The following is a 17,930-nucleotide window of genomic DNA, read 5'->3' as shown; positions in this document are numbered from 1 at the left end:
TTATGAAGAAGTTGTTTAAAGATAAGAAAATTAGCTCAGCAACTGAATACTCTCCTCTAGTTTCCAAACAAAGGCTGTATTCTATATATAAATGCTTCCATTTTTAACATTTTTTAAATTTTAAACTAACGCTTTACAGTAAGCTATTGCTAGGAGGATGTAGTACGTACTTCTTTAGTAATAAAAACCAAGTTTACATAATGAAATTAATATTGAATAAAACACACCCCAAATGTGTAAAGAGGAAATGCAATATGGCCTCTGTTCTTTGTGGTCATTCATCCTGTGTTTAAGCACAGATCACAATTTCAAGAAAAGTTAAGTATCAACTTACTTTAGTGGGCAACGGACATTCATCTAGTAACAATGTTATCACAGCTGGTCCCAGTGGATCTTCCAATGGAATAACTCTAATTAAAGACTGGACAACGTCCAACCATCCTTCATCTAAGAGCAAATCAAGAAGATTATACGATGGAGCTACTCTTTTTAACATGTGAAAATATATAACTTCTAAGATGACTTCACATTAAACTAGAAATGCTGGTGGCCTTCATCCTGTAACGTTTAAGCAGCTAATGACTGGCAGGGACACAGTCAACAATTGCTAGTAATCGTGGTAGAGTCAAAGCACCTGAATTTACAGGAGTCCAGTGATGTCTGGGCATTTTTATTTGGAGAAAATTCAAGCTATGGTGCTGGGTTCTCAAAATATGATTAAAATAGTTTTTGGTTATGACATAAGAGTAATTGAGAAAATTAAGGATCATGAAGCAATTGGCTCTATTTTTAGAATTACACTTAGGAAATTGAAAGACAAAAAAGTATCCTTCCTATTCTAGGAAAGTTATGGTACAAGATCTGTCAATGCCAAAAAACTTTTCTGGCAGTAATTTCAGGGAGATAAAACATTACTGAGAGGTGCAGCTACAAATTCAGGATGCAATATACATTTCCTATTCCTTGTATAGGAAGTTTCCATACACTAAAGGATTTTTTTTTCTTTGTCATGTGATTTTAGTATTTTTGGAATCTTTTATTTTTTAAAAAAGTGGTCACATTTCTTCATGATCATTAATTTATTAGAAAGTATTTAAAAAGAACCAAAACTTTAACTTTGGCTGGCATGGCTCAGTGGATTGAGAGCCAGCCTGCAAACCAAAAGGTCGCCAATTTGATTCCCAGTTAGGGCAGAGGCCTGGGTTGTGGGCCAGGACCCCAGCTGGGGATGTGCAAGAGGCAACCAAGCTATGTGAATATTTCTCTTTCTCCCTCCCTTTCCCTCTCTCCAAAAGTAAATAAATAAAATATTAATAGAACTTAAAAAAATACCTGTTTCTGCCATTTCGTGCAATGTAATCATTGAATAAGGAGGTTCCTGATCACTGAAAAACAAACATTGAAGACATCAAACTTGAAGAAATAAGAAATGACAATTCCAAATAAAAGTTTACACTGTGTGAGGGTAGAAAGAGAAATAAGAAACGAACACAGAGGAATGTGGAGAAGGAGAGGGAAGAGACCACCAGGGCTGTAATCTGCAAGGACAAATGCACACCACGTGTGCTCATTCCTATGGTCCCTCACTGTCTGTGATGGCCCACAAATAAAACGGCAGAAGGGCACACAAAAGGACCACCAGGTGGCCTGAAGTAAAAGCAGAGACTACAATTAGAGACCAGAGCCTACTTTCAGCTTTATCTCTAGAGGCCCAATGCCAACTGCAACAAGCCAGGGGGGTCAACATCATCTTCCTCATGCTGACCTCAAAGAAATGCCGGGCAGGGAGATAACAATCTCAGCTGAGCACTATGGAAGCGAGAGCCTACACAAACAGCTCCGTTCTTAAGTGTTCTCCTGGGAAGATACCACTATATGCTTAAGCTTCAAAAAATAGTGTCAGAAGAAAAAAATCCAAAATTAACTGAGGAGCTCTTTAATATTCTAAAGAGGCATTAATGTACCTTAATTCAATGGATTTTCAGACTGGGATCCTGGGAGCCTTAAGTGCTTTAGGAAAGCTTCAATAATGAAAGAAATATTTTCCATCAAACAATGATAAATTTAATTACTGAAGGAATACATCCACCACTTATTTGTTTACATATTATGGCTCTCTGTTTTATTATGATAAAAACCATAAAAACTATTGTCTTTAATTATTTAATCCTCAGAATAACCTTGTGACATGGGCATTACTAAATTCATTTCAGGTATTCCTTAGGTACTGGTTATTCACATCCTGTGTCTTCATAATAAGGGAAAATTCTTATTTAAAAGAATTAAGCAATATAACTGATGGATAAACATTTCTGGAGAGCAATCTGGCAATAATCAAATTAAATATGCATATGCCCCACTATTCTAGAGGAACCATGACACAGGTAGTAGATGCACAGGAGGCTATTTGCTGCAGTGCTATTTGGAGGAACACAAATTTGGAAGTAACCTAAGTGACCGTCACCAGATTAGAGGATAACAAAACACAGCACCTTCAGGCACACAGAGTAGTACACTGTAGCAGTCAGAGCAGCTGTGGCTTCACATACAGTAATCTAGTTCTCAAACATAATGTTGAGGCAAGTTAAAAAGAGATTTATATAACAATCAGTTATGTACATTTTTTAAATAGCACAAAAAACACTACAGATACACTTCCTGGACATAAACAAACATATGGCAGGCAGACTTGAAAAACACAACGTAAGTTCAGAGAATGGTTACCCCCTGATACTTGGAGGTAGCTGGTACGGAGGATAATGCAATTAGGAAAGAGGGAAAACCAATACAAATATGACAGGGTTAGCACCAATAAGGAATATAAACACCTCAATTCTATACGGGTGTATTTAAAGAACATGTATATCCCTACACACACAAAAACAAGATAAAGTTCTTTGCGGAACAGAAATGGAGTAGAAATTTCTGCGGGGAGGCACGCGCTAAAGCCATAGGACTACTGGGCTCTGGGTCAGGAACCAGATAGCTGACCAGGAGCTCTAGGCCTGCCTGCAGGGTGGGTACTGGGGACCAAATCAGCACCTGCGCAAGGGATGAAGCAGACCGACTAAGTGAAGCTGGGACACAGTCCCCCTCTCGGTAAAAGGAGTTGAAAAATTACGAACAATAATCTGAGCTATAACTGGTATAAAGACGCAAGTTTCTAGTGAGAAAAAAAAAGCAAGCAGAGAAAGCCATGCAGCAAGATCTGGGCTTGTTATGGGGAGATAGGGGACTCAGAACCATCAGGTTCAATTTCAGCCATAGATTGAAGGACCCTGGGACCCCGATGGAGACAACAAAAGTGGCAGATCAGACAGGAAGAGAGAGCGAGAAAACATGAACGACAGAGAGACAGAGAGAACACATACACACAAGTGAGGAAAGAAACTTCCATCAAGAGGAGCCTGCAAATTAAAGTTCTAAATCACATGAGACTAACATTAACACCATAAACAACATGAGGATAAAGTCACTACCGAAAACATGCAAATAACAGAACTTCAAAATGATTCCAAAATAAGTGTATCTCCTATAGCAACTCTCTCACTATGATATTAGAGACTGGGCTCTCCTTTCGGATCAATGCCACCCTTTCCTCAGGAACAAGGAGAACAAATATGTACAGATCATTTCATAACTGCACACATCCCTGTAGGTATATTCTTATTAAGCCCGTCTAGCCTTCATGTCTAGTTTTAAAAGCCTTATAAACTTTATAGCTTATGAAATTCTTCTCCTTTAGTAGTTTCTAAAAAACAAGCTACGTGTCTCTGCTTAGAGACTGTCTGAGCCCTGTTTGGCCATTACATTCTCCAAGAAGGCACTTCACATTTGCTCTTCGGCGGCTTCATTTTCCATTCCCCAAAGGGTTATTAACTATAATTCAGTACAACAGGTTCAAGACAGAAGTTACCCTATTATCCAAATGTACACCACTTGCCTCATGTAAGAGAATTCTGTGCTTTACCAACAAGCTCACTTGTAATGTGTAATATTTTCCTGAAGCTTGGAAATAACGCTCCTAGCTTGCCCCCACGCTCTCTGAATCACTTTTTAAAACACATGGCAAAGTCTGTTCTCTATCTGTTTTTCCAATGGGCCAAATAGCATTGCTTTTGGTTTATTTCCTTATTTGGGAAGGACAACTTTTCACTACAATTTTATGGTACTTTTCCAATTTCACCATGAAGGAATTTTATATGACAGCTTCTAGTCCCTCGCCTGAGTTTGGGGGATGTAAATGACACAGATTTGTTCAACAGTTATTTCCTACAAACATAGTAAGATTACATTAAGTTAATTAAAAAAAACAGGTCTACTTCATAAGCTGGTTTTAATAAACTTAGTTAGGCATTTCTCAACTGGTTATGAAGAATATCTGTAAAAACCACTTTCCTCCAGCATGTTCTACAGCAGATGGAAAAATGTACAAAACAAATGTATTCCTATCAGGGGAATAAAAACCCTTAGACTAACATGCACAGGTATACTCTGTGCTAACTAAACAACATCACATTCTAAAAACGTGATAGCAACTATTTAAGATACTTAAATTTACTAGCATAGCCTGAAGCAAAAAGAATCCACATATAACTTATAAAAACCATTACCACTATCTCATGATAATCCCTGTAAAAAAGTTATCATTCCGATTTTTAAAGATGAGGAACCTGAGCCTTAGAGAAGCAGTTACCCAGTGTCATGCAGCTAGTTAAGGGGCTGGGTCACAATTTGAACCTTGGTCCATCATGGCCCAAAAGCTTTTGCTCCTCACTAACTGAACTGTATGATTAAGTTAAAATATCGTTTTTCAGTTTGAACAATATCCTTTAATTTCACTGTTATTCAATCTGGGATTTTGAATGTAAGCGTCAGACAAAGCAGAGGAAAAAAACAAAACAGGCTCAGGTGTGTCCTGCAGTTTCAATTTACACATTTCTCAAGTGGATCTAGAGGGCCAAACAGGGAGATAAAAAAGGGAGGAGAATGAAAACTCTCCTTGATCTGTGTTCTATCAGGAGGAAAAAAACCCTCAGAAGCTGCATGAAGATGAAGCCATGCTCTTGGTAAAACAACTCATCTTGAAGCTCTGGTCAGTGGAGTGGACAGGCGAGCAAGCTAGGAGGGAATCTTCAAGAAACCATTTCCTACCGGAGCCTGCAATACAAACTCACCCCTTACTTACTATATGGCCTAAGAAAGACTATCAATTTAATTAGCATTTTCTGATACAGAAATGTATAGAATTTCCAGACAGGAGTAGATGTTAGCAAGTAAAAACATCAACCCGTAAAATATACTCTGCCATCAGAGAAATAAAATATTCTCCCTTGCCCTATGAGCACAAGGCTTGGCGAACACATGCCAGGACCCGAAGGAGTCCAAAAGTTACGGTTCCTGGCAGGACACCTTTTATGACACAGCAGGTGACCGTGAATCAGATACTTACTTATCTACAAGAGTTCGTATGACTGCCAGTGTGTCCAGCACCAGTCCGTCTACATTTTGTTTCTTCCTCCTTGGCTCATGTGGTCCTCGGCCCCTCCTTGGTGGCCGAACAGGGTCCCGGGGCTGGTTCCTTACGTCAGCAGTGGGCACTGCACTGTTCTCGGCCTGTTGCTGCTGGTTGTCAACACTATCTTCTGCCCCACTGTCATCTCGGCAGATACAGGAATTCCCCATGGTAGCAGCGGCACCTCTAGTCCCCAGGAAGTGGACTATGTGTTCCTCAAGAGTCAACAGCAGACCCTGGCCAAGGCTTCTGCTTGCTAAGAACACGGCCCAACCAAACACAATCATTTAAAAAGTTTTCAGTTTTCCAGGTACTGTTTTCATAATCCGGAGTTGAGACACTTGCATCCTATTTGTTTTTAACAACTGAATGTTGAAGAAAGTTGCAGAGCTGATCTCCAACATTATCAATTACAGGGAATCCTGGTCATCCAGTAACGGTTCTAAAAGGGGAAAAAAACAAAACAAAACAAGAAGAAAATGAATCAAACGTTCCTGGCTATTCAATTACTCAAACTTCCCTAGTTTGATTTTATAGATGGCAGGATTACAGTGAAGAATCGATGGTTATTTTTATGTTTCCATAAGAGAATTAACAATCTATAAGTCCTTTTTATAATTATATTATAAAGTTGATTGTTAAACCATATCCTTGTAAACCACAAGAATTGCCATTGATTTTTAAAAAACCATATGCATAGTTCTATCTACACAGAACTATCGGTACAATAGGAGAATGTGGGCAGGCGTTCAAGGGCTCCTTTCGTAGATAAAAGAAGTGTCTTCTTTCTTAATTTACATGTATGAGAAATTCAGTGTTTCAAGTGAACTATCTAATTACACAGGTTTGTTTAAAAAAATGACAATTTTGATAGCACCTGTTTGATATCAAGAAGAATAAAAGGATAGAGTGTTCCACTTAAATTACCCACACTGCAGAGGTTTCCCCTTGAGGCTCTTTTGAGAATTTACAGAAATCATACAAGTAGTTACAAAGTTGTTCTGTTATCTAAACAAGAGTCTCTTCGGGATTAGGCAAATATTTATCACAAGGTTACATTTTCACAATTATCAGTTTGTCATACAACATTATCTGCTACGAAGTAAAGAATAAGGATGCATCAGTTATCATTGAAAACACTGACCAAGCAGTGCGTGTCAGGCACTCCGCCAGCACTGGGAGGATAAGGCACAGCCCCTGTCCTCCAAAGATTCGTAGATGGCCATTCTCATCCCACACAGTATGTTTATCATCAAAAAACCTAAGGACAGAACCAGCTCTTCATGTAGCTGAGAAATCTGGCCAAGTTTAGGAAGAAGTAAAGATGCAGAAGCAGGAGACTGACATGGGGCTGGAGGCAACAAGCGAAAAACCATGCCCAGACCTGGAAACCAGGACCCATAAGAACGCAGAGGGACACACAGAAGAGACTAGTGTATAGTTTCTACTCAGCACTTGGCTATTTACAACTGAATTCTCTGATACTGAGCAATGGCTCAGGAATGGATATAACTTAAATGCATAATTTGGTGGGATTAGAAGCAAGAGGAAAATTACTTTCACTATTTTAGACAGATTTGCAGCAAATTCTTCTAAATATTTGCCCAGTTTAATGATCGGTCATGGGGCGACTGATGAAAAAGAGAGAGATGGGGTGGGACTGAGTAGGGATGGGATAGGATGGGCTAAGACAGGGTGGGAGGAGAGAGGAGAGGCAGCAGACAGACAATACTTCCCTCTGACAACCGAACGGCAACGGCTGAGCAAAGTATAAATAATACCACAGACGTTCTGGGTTCCCCCCAAACAGCCAGGCTGCCTTCAAAATTTGGAGGTTGTATTTAAACGGATGTGACTGAAATACAGGTAGGAGCATGATGGAAGGACGTGGCTGGGAATAGCTTTTTAAAAGAGAACACATTCTAACCCAGCCAAGAGTTGAAGTAATACCATTCCCTTGACTGCAGGAACCAGGGTATACGATTCCCTTCAGAAGGCAGATAACCAAGAGATTTCAATACTTAGAAGGACAGGAAACGGAAATCTGAAAGACTTTTAAAGGGTCCCTGGTATAAATTTCTACTGATCTTATAAATTATGGTGGTTTCTGAGAGAGAGCACAAAAGGCAACACTCAAGAAGTGGAGCACTGGCCCTTCTCACAGAAAGGCCGGAGAAGGCAGGGCAGGAGCCATTCAGATGACAGGAGGTAAAGAATCCAAGCTTTGCGGGCAGGTCTGCCGCTCGGCAGTAGCCTAGCTGATAGGCCACTAGAGCACTTCCTTAATATCCTAAGGTATTATATTTAAAATTTTTATACACTAATTTTTTTAAGTAATGAATACACAGTCATTTTGAGACCTAAATGCTGCCTGCATCTACAGAACAATGAAAGCCTCTTTCCTGCTCAGGTCTGAAATACTTTCTTCCTAACCCATTCCTTTCCCAGAGGTAATAACCCCCTTTGAAAGCTTCATGTGTTTATTTCCACACCTATTGTTATGTCCTTATAATTTTTTTAACTTAATGAGGACAATGCCGTAACTATTGTTCTGTGATTTGCTTTTCTCCATTAACGATACATGTGTCTAAACCAGTACACTGTATAATTACCTCGTCCCATTTGAGGCTGGGAAGAAATGCTCACTCTGGATTCTCAGTGTTCCTTAACCACCATGCTGTACAAATCTGCGGCTAAGCCACACAATCCTTTGGGGACGGCAGAAGGGGGTGGGCCAGAACTGCGCACAAGGGAACACTAGCGGGGAATGCTTCACCTCCTGGGGAAGCGCCGCCTCCCCCCAAACTGCTCTGTGGCATCCCCGTTCCCAGAGCAGAAGGGAATTCCACTGGCTTCTTTAAACCTCCGGAGCCTTTGCATAGTCAACACGGAGGTCGGGATGGGCATGGCATGAAAACAGGAGATTCAATCCAACCAGACACGTTAAACTGGAGAAGATGAGCTTGACGGAGGGAGACCACTGGCAGTGGTCTGAGGGTGCCAAGGTGAAATTAAGGCCCAGAAAACAAAAGTCACAGTTTAACGTCAACACTTGGAAAGCTATTCAGAATAATGCTGGGAGTGCTTGTGAGGAGAGCAGAAAGTTAAAGTTCGTTGGATCTCAAATTTTAAAACTTTATTCTTTCCAAAAAAGTTTTGCCAAGGCGTATATAAACCGAATATAGAGTTAATCTATGCAGATTTCCATTTAGAATAGTTTCAAAGAAAATGGAAGGTATCCAATACATACATTCAAGCATTTAAAAAATCTGACTAAATTTGGGAGACAAAAATTAAGTGTTTCCCCCCCATTTCCAACTTGAACTCAAGCATAGCTCAAATCAATTTCTTCCAACTCATTTTCCTTAAATGACCCAGAAAATGATGTCAACTACATAATTTGTCAGAGAAGGAAATTGAGTTAAAAAAAAGTTTTCAAATATTTTAAAAACAAAGACTTTCTTTCTTGAGGACTCCTATAAAGACCAGGTGTAAAGAAGAGCTTAATTAAGTGGGAAAAGCGGTGAGACATTTCAAAGACAATACTACAGAACATAGAAAGAAAAAATAAGAGCTGTTAGCTTTTTGAAATTTCTGAAATGAGCATACAGAGTTATTTTTGAGGCTTACAGCCAAAGGCAGGGTACGTAAATAAACAGTGTATGATCTTTCAGATTCATTTGGCACCTGGAAATGGTTGCCACTCCTGATACTTTTCTGAGAACAAATCGTGAATTCTTCAGGCAAAAGACCGGGTAATGAAGTTAAACAATTACACTTCAGATAGCTTTGTTTTATCTCATTCCAAAAGCATTCTGTGGCCTGCTTTCCAAGGCACATTGTTTTCAGACAGTAACACTCGGGGTACAGACCTTGTACAGGATGCCAGAGGCCGCCTATAGCACAGGGGAGGGGCTTTGTAGTCAGAAAGACTGGGCACAGGGCCAGCCCTGCAGTATTTACAGCCTCGGTTTTAATTACCCTGACGACAGACACTTTAAAGCAGGGAGACAGTAGTTGTTCTTACACCTCACAGTATACTGTGAGGGTTACATGAAATAGTGCTTGTAAAACACATGGCACAGTGCCCAATACTTAAACTGGCACCCAAAATGCAAGGTGTTACTGTAAAATGAGCACCTAGCTAATCAGAGGTGACAAAATAATCTGGGAGGTGGGGACTCTGCAATAAGACAGGACTTAAGAGATAACTAAACAACTTACATTTTTTAGAACTCATCTACCTCCTGTACCGAAATCATCTTATCTAAACTTTCAGAACCTTGGGAGGGATTGTAGCGTAATCATCCTACAGGTGATGTGCATTAGAATCGCTTACTTCTTAAAACGCAAATTCCTGGTTCCACTCCAAATAGCCAGAACCAGATTTTCTTGGATGTGGCCCAAGCAAGTGTTTTCTCAAAAGCTCCCCAGGTGATTCTTATGGGGGCCAGGTCTGGAAGTCACTCTGCTATATAGAACCTATAAAGGACCTGAGACAGTCGGCAGCACCTACTACTGACTGAATGCCGGACAAACCGCAACACTTACAGGGGATTCTTCTGGGGTCGAAAGAGTTAATCTTCCTTTCCAGGAAAATGAATTGCAACTATCTTTGGAATGGTCAGCCAGAACAGGCACTAGAACTTAGTTACACCCATTAGTGGTTACTACAGTGCATATCAACACAACAAACAAAATACTCCCTATATTTCTCACCAGATCTACCTTATGAAGCATCATAACAAACCTAGATGGTGCCCTGCCCTTGGGTAATGTCATCCAAGGGTTGACAGACTGAATGGAAGAGAAAATGTGTGAGACTACTAGAGATCACATAAACCTGTAAAACCTACACACTTCCCCTGAACTTACTTAGCATTAATTAGATGGTCTGTCAAGTTAATTTTGAGACCAAAGACCTTAAGCTAGCTAAAAAATTTAAACATAACAATTAAATCTGCTGCTATGGCAACCATAAAGCGATGTGGCAATTATCGACTATATTAATGGTAATGATACCACCCATGCCAATGCTTGGTAGAAAGACTTCTCACCACCTAAATGGGAATGCTTTTTAAATCATTATACTGTTCACAGCCATTTTTCTGCAAGGCCATAATTATAATAAAATATTTCCTTTGTGAATCCATTTCTCCGAAGAGTGGTAATATTAATTTTGATTCCTTTTTAAAAAATAAAGACTATTTCTTCCATTTCTATATCATTTATGGCTTATTATATTTTTATATTTTATATATTCTTCAAAGCTGCCCTGAGAGGGAACAAAGCAAACTCATTCTCTCAGTAAGTGTTGTGTTAAAGCAATGGGGTCTGGTACTCGAAACACAGACCTCTGCCATCCTAAGCGACTCACCACAAGAGACACCTGGCCAAGCCTAAGCCTCTCTAACAAACTGTCCAGGAACCAATTATTCACTTCTTCAAATATTTGCTTGCCTTCAGTCATAATACGGCTCAGTGACATTAAGAACACTTTCTTTCCCCTGAAAGTGAGACTTCAGGATCATGCTGCCAAGAAATGAGAGACTGGCTAGAAGAATGACCAGAGGAAGAAAAAACAATCTTTGGTCACGAAATTACCATTGCTGCCATCTTCACCTTGTCGTTCTCAAATCCTGTTACAGGATGCAGCAGCGTTTCCAGTCCTCACTTCTCACCCCTCAAGGCTAAATGTACAGCAAGAAAAGTAACAATATATAATGCACTAAAAATGGTAATGATATTTTTCCTAAGACAGTATTATAAGTGAAAATTCCTTGCCTCATGTTTACTACCACACCCCCATTTTATTATGAAAAATTTCACGCACACACAGCAAAACTGAATTTTAGAGTGAACACCTACATACCCACCACCTGGATTCTACCATTAACATTATAGCAGTAACATATTTTTATTATTACGTATCATAGTAATACTTGCTTTATCATATATCTATCCATCTCTACCCATCATCAATCCATCTAATTTTTTTGATGCATTTCAAAGTAAATTGCAGACATCAGTATACTTCCCTCTAAATAATCCAGTATACATATTACTAACTGAACTTCAATATATATTTTTAAAGACTCTATTTATTCATTTTTTAGAGAGAGAGGAAGGGAGGGAGAGAGGGAGAGAAACATTGGTCAGCTGCCTCTCCTACATGCCCCAACCAGAAACGAAACCCACAACCCAGGCATATGCCCTGACTGGGAATAGAACCGATGACCTTTCACTCTGTGAGCTAATGCTCAACCTACTGAGCCACACTGGTCAGGGTTCAATATATTTTTTAGAAATTAGATTTACATATGAGGGGGGACCCAACACTCCCCCAGAATTTATTTAAAAATGTGCATTTATTCTTACATGTTTAAACTTCAGCCACCTTCAAAGTACTCTCCATTTGATGCAATACACCTAACGAGATTTCTTTTTTCTACTGCTCTAAACAGGTTTTGAACTTGTTGATTTTAATGCCTTTTAGTGCTTCTGCCGTTTTTTTGGTTCACCTCTTCCATGTCGGCAAAACATTTCCCTTTGAGGACTTTTTCATCCGGGGAAACAAACAAAAAAAAATGTCTCTCAGGGTGAGACTGGGTGAATAGGGAGGATGTACAGTGATCCAGATGGGTTCCTAGGGCACTCACCTAGCAGGGGAAGCCTGTACTGTAACGGCCTGCCCTCCAGAAGACAATTCCAGTTTTTTGGGGGGTTCCCCCTCCCTTATAATGAAATGCACAAGTGTTATGCGTACATGTGCAGAATTTTGTTAAATGCATACACCTGTGTAACTCAAACCCTATCAAGACGGAAAACCTTGTTCAGAAATATATTTGCTTTTAAAATATAGTGCAAGACACCCTAAAGACCATAATTTTCTTACTGAAGATTGTGTTTAAATGGGAAAAACTTGGAAGTCAATGAGATTATTTGGTAGTATAATAAACAGATAAGAAAAAGTGTATTATATACCACGAGTACACTTGCCAGTTGAAATAGAAGCCATCTGGCTTTGGGGGGTGGGGGTATTGTGGAATATTTGGTTGGAACTTTACTTTTCCGCCAAGACAGCTGATATTTTTACATGTCACCCGTGTGTCCAAAATTATCTATCTGCACTGACACTGGCCATGTGAGGTTTAAGTCATACAGGGTACTATTACCTCCTGAGTTGTTACCTTTAAGTTGTCTGGGAGAAGCACTGGGTGATTCTGATACTGCAGTATGCACCAAACGTGGTGTAAGAAAGTACATCTTTGAGGGGGAAATAGAAAATTTTCTGGTTGAACTGTTAGGAAAGGAGCATCTGGAAAAGCTTCCTCTAAAATGTTAAGGGCTTCTTAACCCTGTAGCAGTGGTGTCTGTGGTCCGGTGAGACTTACGGCAGCATTACTTAGAGAATATAGTATGACCTAAAACGGTGCAGAAGGAGAAAGAGGAATCCTTTCAGCATTCAAAAAAAAAGTATTAAAAAATAAAGTTAGGGAGTAAGGAATTCCCAGAAGCAAATAATAGTTTAAAAACAAAAAACAAAAAACAGAGAAGTAAATAATCCCTGCCTGGTCTCAAAGATGGAAAAATTTGCCTTGGACCCAAACAGGAAATACTATGGAAGAACTGAGGTAAGTGTTAATGATGGCTGCCGTACAAAGGAGAAAAACAAATATAATACTCTATACTATTTGGGACTTTCACCCCAGGAGACAAAATAATAGGAAATCATGCAGATGTGTTATTTAAACACATGATTCATAAATCTGAAGGATACAAATTTTTCTATTATAGAAAACTCTTTAGTATTAAGAGAAGTAAACAAAATGTATAAACAACATGAATAGCGACACCTCCCTTAATGAGATCTACTTAAAATGGTGTCTGAAAACACTCAATTGGATACCCAGAACTTAAAAGGCATTTAATGACTGCTTAAGTGAATGTATTCAAAAATCTGTAAAAAGAGTGCTTCCAAACTATTTATCACTTTGAAAAACTGAGACAACATCATTCAATAAACAGAATCCAATGCTTATATTTCAGGCACTGAGCAAAGGTGAAAAAAAGGTCCTTGCAAATGGTGACGGAAGGAGACTTGACCTGGGGTGGTGAGCACACAATACAATTATGTAATACAAATGACGTATTGTATAATTGAGTTGTACCCTTGAGATCTAGATAATTTTATTAACCAGTCACCCCAATAAATTCAATAAAGAAAGGAAAAGAGAAAGAGATGAGGGCAGCAACAGACAACACACTGAGTGCCCTACGCATGACGTAATACACGCCAGACAAGCCCACGGATCAAGTGCTGTCCACGCCATAGGAGGAGGCCTCCCATTCCACCGTTTTCCCAGTGGAAAAGGAACTTAGTAAGGTCACGTATTTCTGTACAAGCAAGTACCATATATCAGCATTAACAAAAGAGGTATGGAGGATTTATATTTTCACTGCAACATACTCATATCTTAAATTATAAGCCAAAATATTTTGGTACAAATATCCTGACCGCAGTGAAAGGTTAACCAAAAGCTCATACGTTAAACTGATAAAGAAGCTAAAAGTAATTGTAATGAAAAACAAAGCCACCAGAAACCACAAGAGGAAGCACGGTGGAGAATGAGCACCCTTCCCCATGACTGCAGGAGCCCCGGTTCTGCAATGAAATGACACTAAGAAGCTTTGCACTGGCGCCAAGTTTCTCAGGGCTGACTTCCCGGGAGAAAGTGTTAGACTACAATAAACTCTGATGTGCTCCTTTTGGCTTATGAATACCACGTTTTAGTAACCCTTAATAATTCCCTTGGTAGGTTATGAATCAGTAGCCCGTAGGCATATGTCAGTATGAAGAACGATGAAGCAACAAGGATGACAAAAAGGAGCTGCACCTCCCCCAAGGCGGGGCGGGATAGGAGGCAGGTGTCGGGAATCAGGGCATCAAGGAAGCCCAGAGGAGGAAACGGAATTCTTCAGAGGGCAGAAGGGGTAAGAAAAGCTAACACTGAAACACTAAACTATGAGATAATAATAAACTGGCCAAGTAAGGGGTCGCAAACCTTCTATTTGATGTGTATAGGACCCTGAAATTATGCCTGGAAACCATAATTTCAAGCAATATAAAAGGTAGGAGCAGGGTTCATTCCTTAACAAGCTTAAGGAGAGCATCAATTCTTTTCTATCTTAAATGCATTTTAGTTTCCAAAAGCTCAGAAAGGGAGAAAGGGGAATATTCTCTAAGAGCCCACCACTATTTAGAAGATTTAACTTTACCTCATTTAGCCTTGTATATATCACACCGTTATCTACAGTTAAATATGCTTTTACATATTTAACCAGCAAGCATTCCCTTTAGGAACGGACACAGAGTAAAATAACACATATGTACTTTTCTCTAATCATAAAGACTGGCAAGAAAACCATTTCAAAAGCTGACTTACTGAACAGATAAACCAAAAGGAAAATATTCTTGCTTTTACACTTCTGAAAGTTGTACATCTCCTCCTCCAGGCTGTGGCTCAAGTGTTGGCATTTACTACTTCCTGGCTATTCTGTTTTTCAGTTTCCTAATTTGAATACCAGGAAAAAGAAAACTATCCAAATTCAACGGTAAATGCCTTGAAAATGTCAAATATTTGAAAGACGCTAAATGGATCGTTTACTACCCCCAAGTAAGTAACACTTTTGAAAGGGTCCCACTGCCCGACAACCCTGCGGCCCGGCGCATCCTGCCTTACAGGGATCCCACCACAAAACAGAAAACCCCCAGTTTAAAGCAGTGCGATAGTTATTACCATCCTCAAGAATTCCTGATAATTTCTCAAACATATAGCAATTAGAGTAAAGAAGAGAGTTGTATTTTAAAGGATGCAAAGTGACGTCTCATATCATTGTAACGAATTACTTCATTATCGGGAAGTACCGGCAATCCTTGACAGACTAAATTGAGCTCCGCAGGTGAAACAAATGGCTGTGAATGCACTTCAGGAGCACACGACTTGCTGTTGTTGTTGTTATTCTCCTGCCAGTTATACTTCGGAGTTGCTGTTTTCCCCTATTCACTACAGAATAGGGAAAATGTTAAGTTTTTACTTCCCCTTGATTCTTAGCCAATTTCCTAAGGGAAAAGTTATTTTGCTGACAAAGCACAAAAAGTCCACACAGCACATGCTGGAACACTTGCTATAATCAATAATTTAAAAATAATCATGGAGTACAGAAATAATGAAGGGTTTGCGAAAGCAGCAAAAAGCAGGTCACAGAAAGACATTAAGCAGTCGGTCAGAACAACACATGTCCTAGGAAATCAGAAAGCTCACAAAACCACCACAGTGATTTCCTCCAAAGGACCCATGAAATGTAAGATGAGAAAAACAGGAAAGTCAAATCAGCTTTTTGTTCATAAAAAACAAAAAACACAAAAACAAAAAACTTCAAAATCATAAACTACCTAACTTTCGGAAAACTGGCTCTCACGAATGCCACTAACCAGACACCAGAAAACCGTCGCATCTGGACACAAGGATCCTTATAATCTCACAGAGGAAGCGACAAAGCAAGATATCGTCCCAGGAAACGCAAACCCCACAAACGGTGAGAAATGAAGAAAACCACCGTGGAAGAGGGATTCAGAAGCGACTGCTATGGACAGTTGGGGACTCCTACAGGAGTCATGTTCGCGGAGAAGAAAGGAGGTCTCATTTACAAAATCACAGCTCAGGGAGGAAGACCGATCCTCGCTACCTAGTTTTACATCACTGAGATGAACGACCTGGAGGAAAATCTCAGCGGTCAGGGAACAACTTTCTGACCGAAAGGATCATATGATAGGGCTATACCTCCCGCCAGCCCAGCAGAATTTCAACGTAAAATTAAACCTCTGCGCGCACACACTGGAAATCCCTCCACCCCCATCTCAGCAGGGCTTGAACCCCATGGGTTTAGATCATACACGGACCTAAACCGCTGTGACCCTTGAAGCGCTCTGTCTCATACGGCTCCCCGCCCCCCAAACGCGATCAATCCCCGCGTGGACGCTGATCCCCATCTCGTCTACATACTGGTGGACGGTGTGCAGAGCGCCTTCACGTTCAAGCCTCAGCAGCAGCCTGGAGGTAGAAAGCACACAGAGTGTAGTTTGTAGAGCACTTTCCACACTCGTCCTTTTCCAGGAGACCTGCGTTGCTTAGGTCACTTGTCTAGGGACAAGTAGATGGCAGGCGAGGTGCCGGGACAACTGCCGGACTCGACTCGGTCACAAACAGGCACTCTCAGCCCTTGAAAGTTCCAAGTTCAACCCTCGGAGATCAGCCTCACTCGGACAGGACAGAACTGCCGTCTCAGCGGACCGTCTCCGCCTGGAGTTCCCTCCCCGAAGACAGGGAAACTGAGGCAGCCGGCCGGGGCGAAAGCCTGATCGAGAGGCCCGCAGGGAGTACGGGGGGGACGGACTTCCCCGAGCGGACCTGCGCGAAGCCCCGGAGCAGCTGAAGTCTGTGTCCAACAGCGGGGCGGTCTCCAGGGAGAACGGTCCTGCCATTCCGGCTCCCCTCTCACTATTCCTCCCCGGGGCTTTCCTGTGGATGGAGTTCTCTTCTCCCCGGAACCGCCCAGCCGTCCCCTCCCCGCGAGGCCCTTAACCGTGTTCCACACCGGGCCTCCGGAGTACGGGAGTCCGCTAGCTCCGGCTCCCAACTCCCGTCCCCCCTCTCCGAGGCACCTCGCCACTCCGAGGCATTTCTGCGTCTCCCGGGGGAATGTCTGCTTCCCCACCCGTGCCCCCTAAACCTCCAACTCCACAAAAGGAAACCCTCCCCCAAAGCATCCTCCCGTCTACCCCTTCCGCCCCGGACACCGCCGCGGCACTCCTAAATAGCAGGAGCCCCCCGGGAGCTACCTGCCTCTCACCTGGGCCCCTTTCGCCGCGGCCTTCTCAGAAGGGCAACCCCGGAGAACCTCCTCCCGTCACGGACCCCCGAAAGAGAGAACACCCTCTTGCAGGAACCTCTTTAGGCGCCTTCAGCGCGGGCCTCCATGAAGAACCTCCGGGCTGTTTCCCAGGCTCTGCCCAACGCCACGCATCCCGGGCCCCTTCCCGGAGCCTCCCCCGACACCAGTCAGGTTCCCCGCCGCAGACTCGGGGGACTGTCCCCTCCCTCACCGACGTCCTCTGCCCTCGGACTTTCCTCCTCCCTCCCCGTCCCCAGGGGCCTCCCGGAGCGCGGCGGCTGGGCTGCGGCACTGACTTTCTCCAGCTCCCGGATCCACTCGAGAGAGGGGGAGGCAGCGGCGGCGCGACTCCTTTGTGACAGGTCCGAGAGAGCGGTAAAGATGGACGCGAGGCCACGGCGCTGCCATTACGCGCTGGGCCCACCCCCGCTTCGTACCGCCCCGGCCCTCCTACAGTCCC

At 41.8% G+C, this 17,930-nt stretch overlaps 1 protein-coding gene across 2 annotated transcripts in view; it reads right to left on the bottom strand.

Annotated features, from left to right (window-relative positions):
- The window catches only part of RSPRY1 (ring finger and SPRY domain containing 1), a 37,638-nt gene extending 19,738 nt beyond the window's left edge, over nucleotides 1-17,900 (bottom strand). Inside the window, exons 1-4 of one of the 2 annotated variants that reach the window (XM_090260478.1) lie at nucleotides 17,767-17,900; nucleotides 5,453-5,957; nucleotides 1,333-1,385; nucleotides 335-447 (exon numbers count right to left, since the gene is read on the bottom strand). In XM_090260478.1, the coding sequence (XP_090116604.1) occupies nucleotides 335-447; nucleotides 1,333-1,385; nucleotides 5,453-5,802 (516 nt within the window). In that variant the 5' untranslated portion in view covers nucleotides 5,803-5,957; nucleotides 17,767-17,900. Of the gene's footprint in view, nucleotides 1-334; nucleotides 448-1,332; nucleotides 1,386-5,452; nucleotides 5,958-17,428; nucleotides 17,648-17,766 lie in introns of those variants that run through there. The other variant, XM_090260479.1, reaches the window with a different exon arrangement.
- Nucleotides 17,901-17,930: the final 30 nt, after the last annotated feature.

This window comes from Furipterus horrens, unplaced genomic scaffold (assembly GCF_987537825.1).
Source record: "Furipterus horrens unplaced genomic scaffold, mFurHor1.1.pri manual_scaffold_13, whole genome shotgun sequence".
Classification (NCBI taxonomy): domain Eukaryota; kingdom Metazoa; phylum Chordata; class Mammalia; order Chiroptera; family Furipteridae; genus Furipterus; species Furipterus horrens.
Note: the sequence above shows the minus strand (reverse complement) of the source record. Positions and strands in the feature narration are given on the sequence as shown.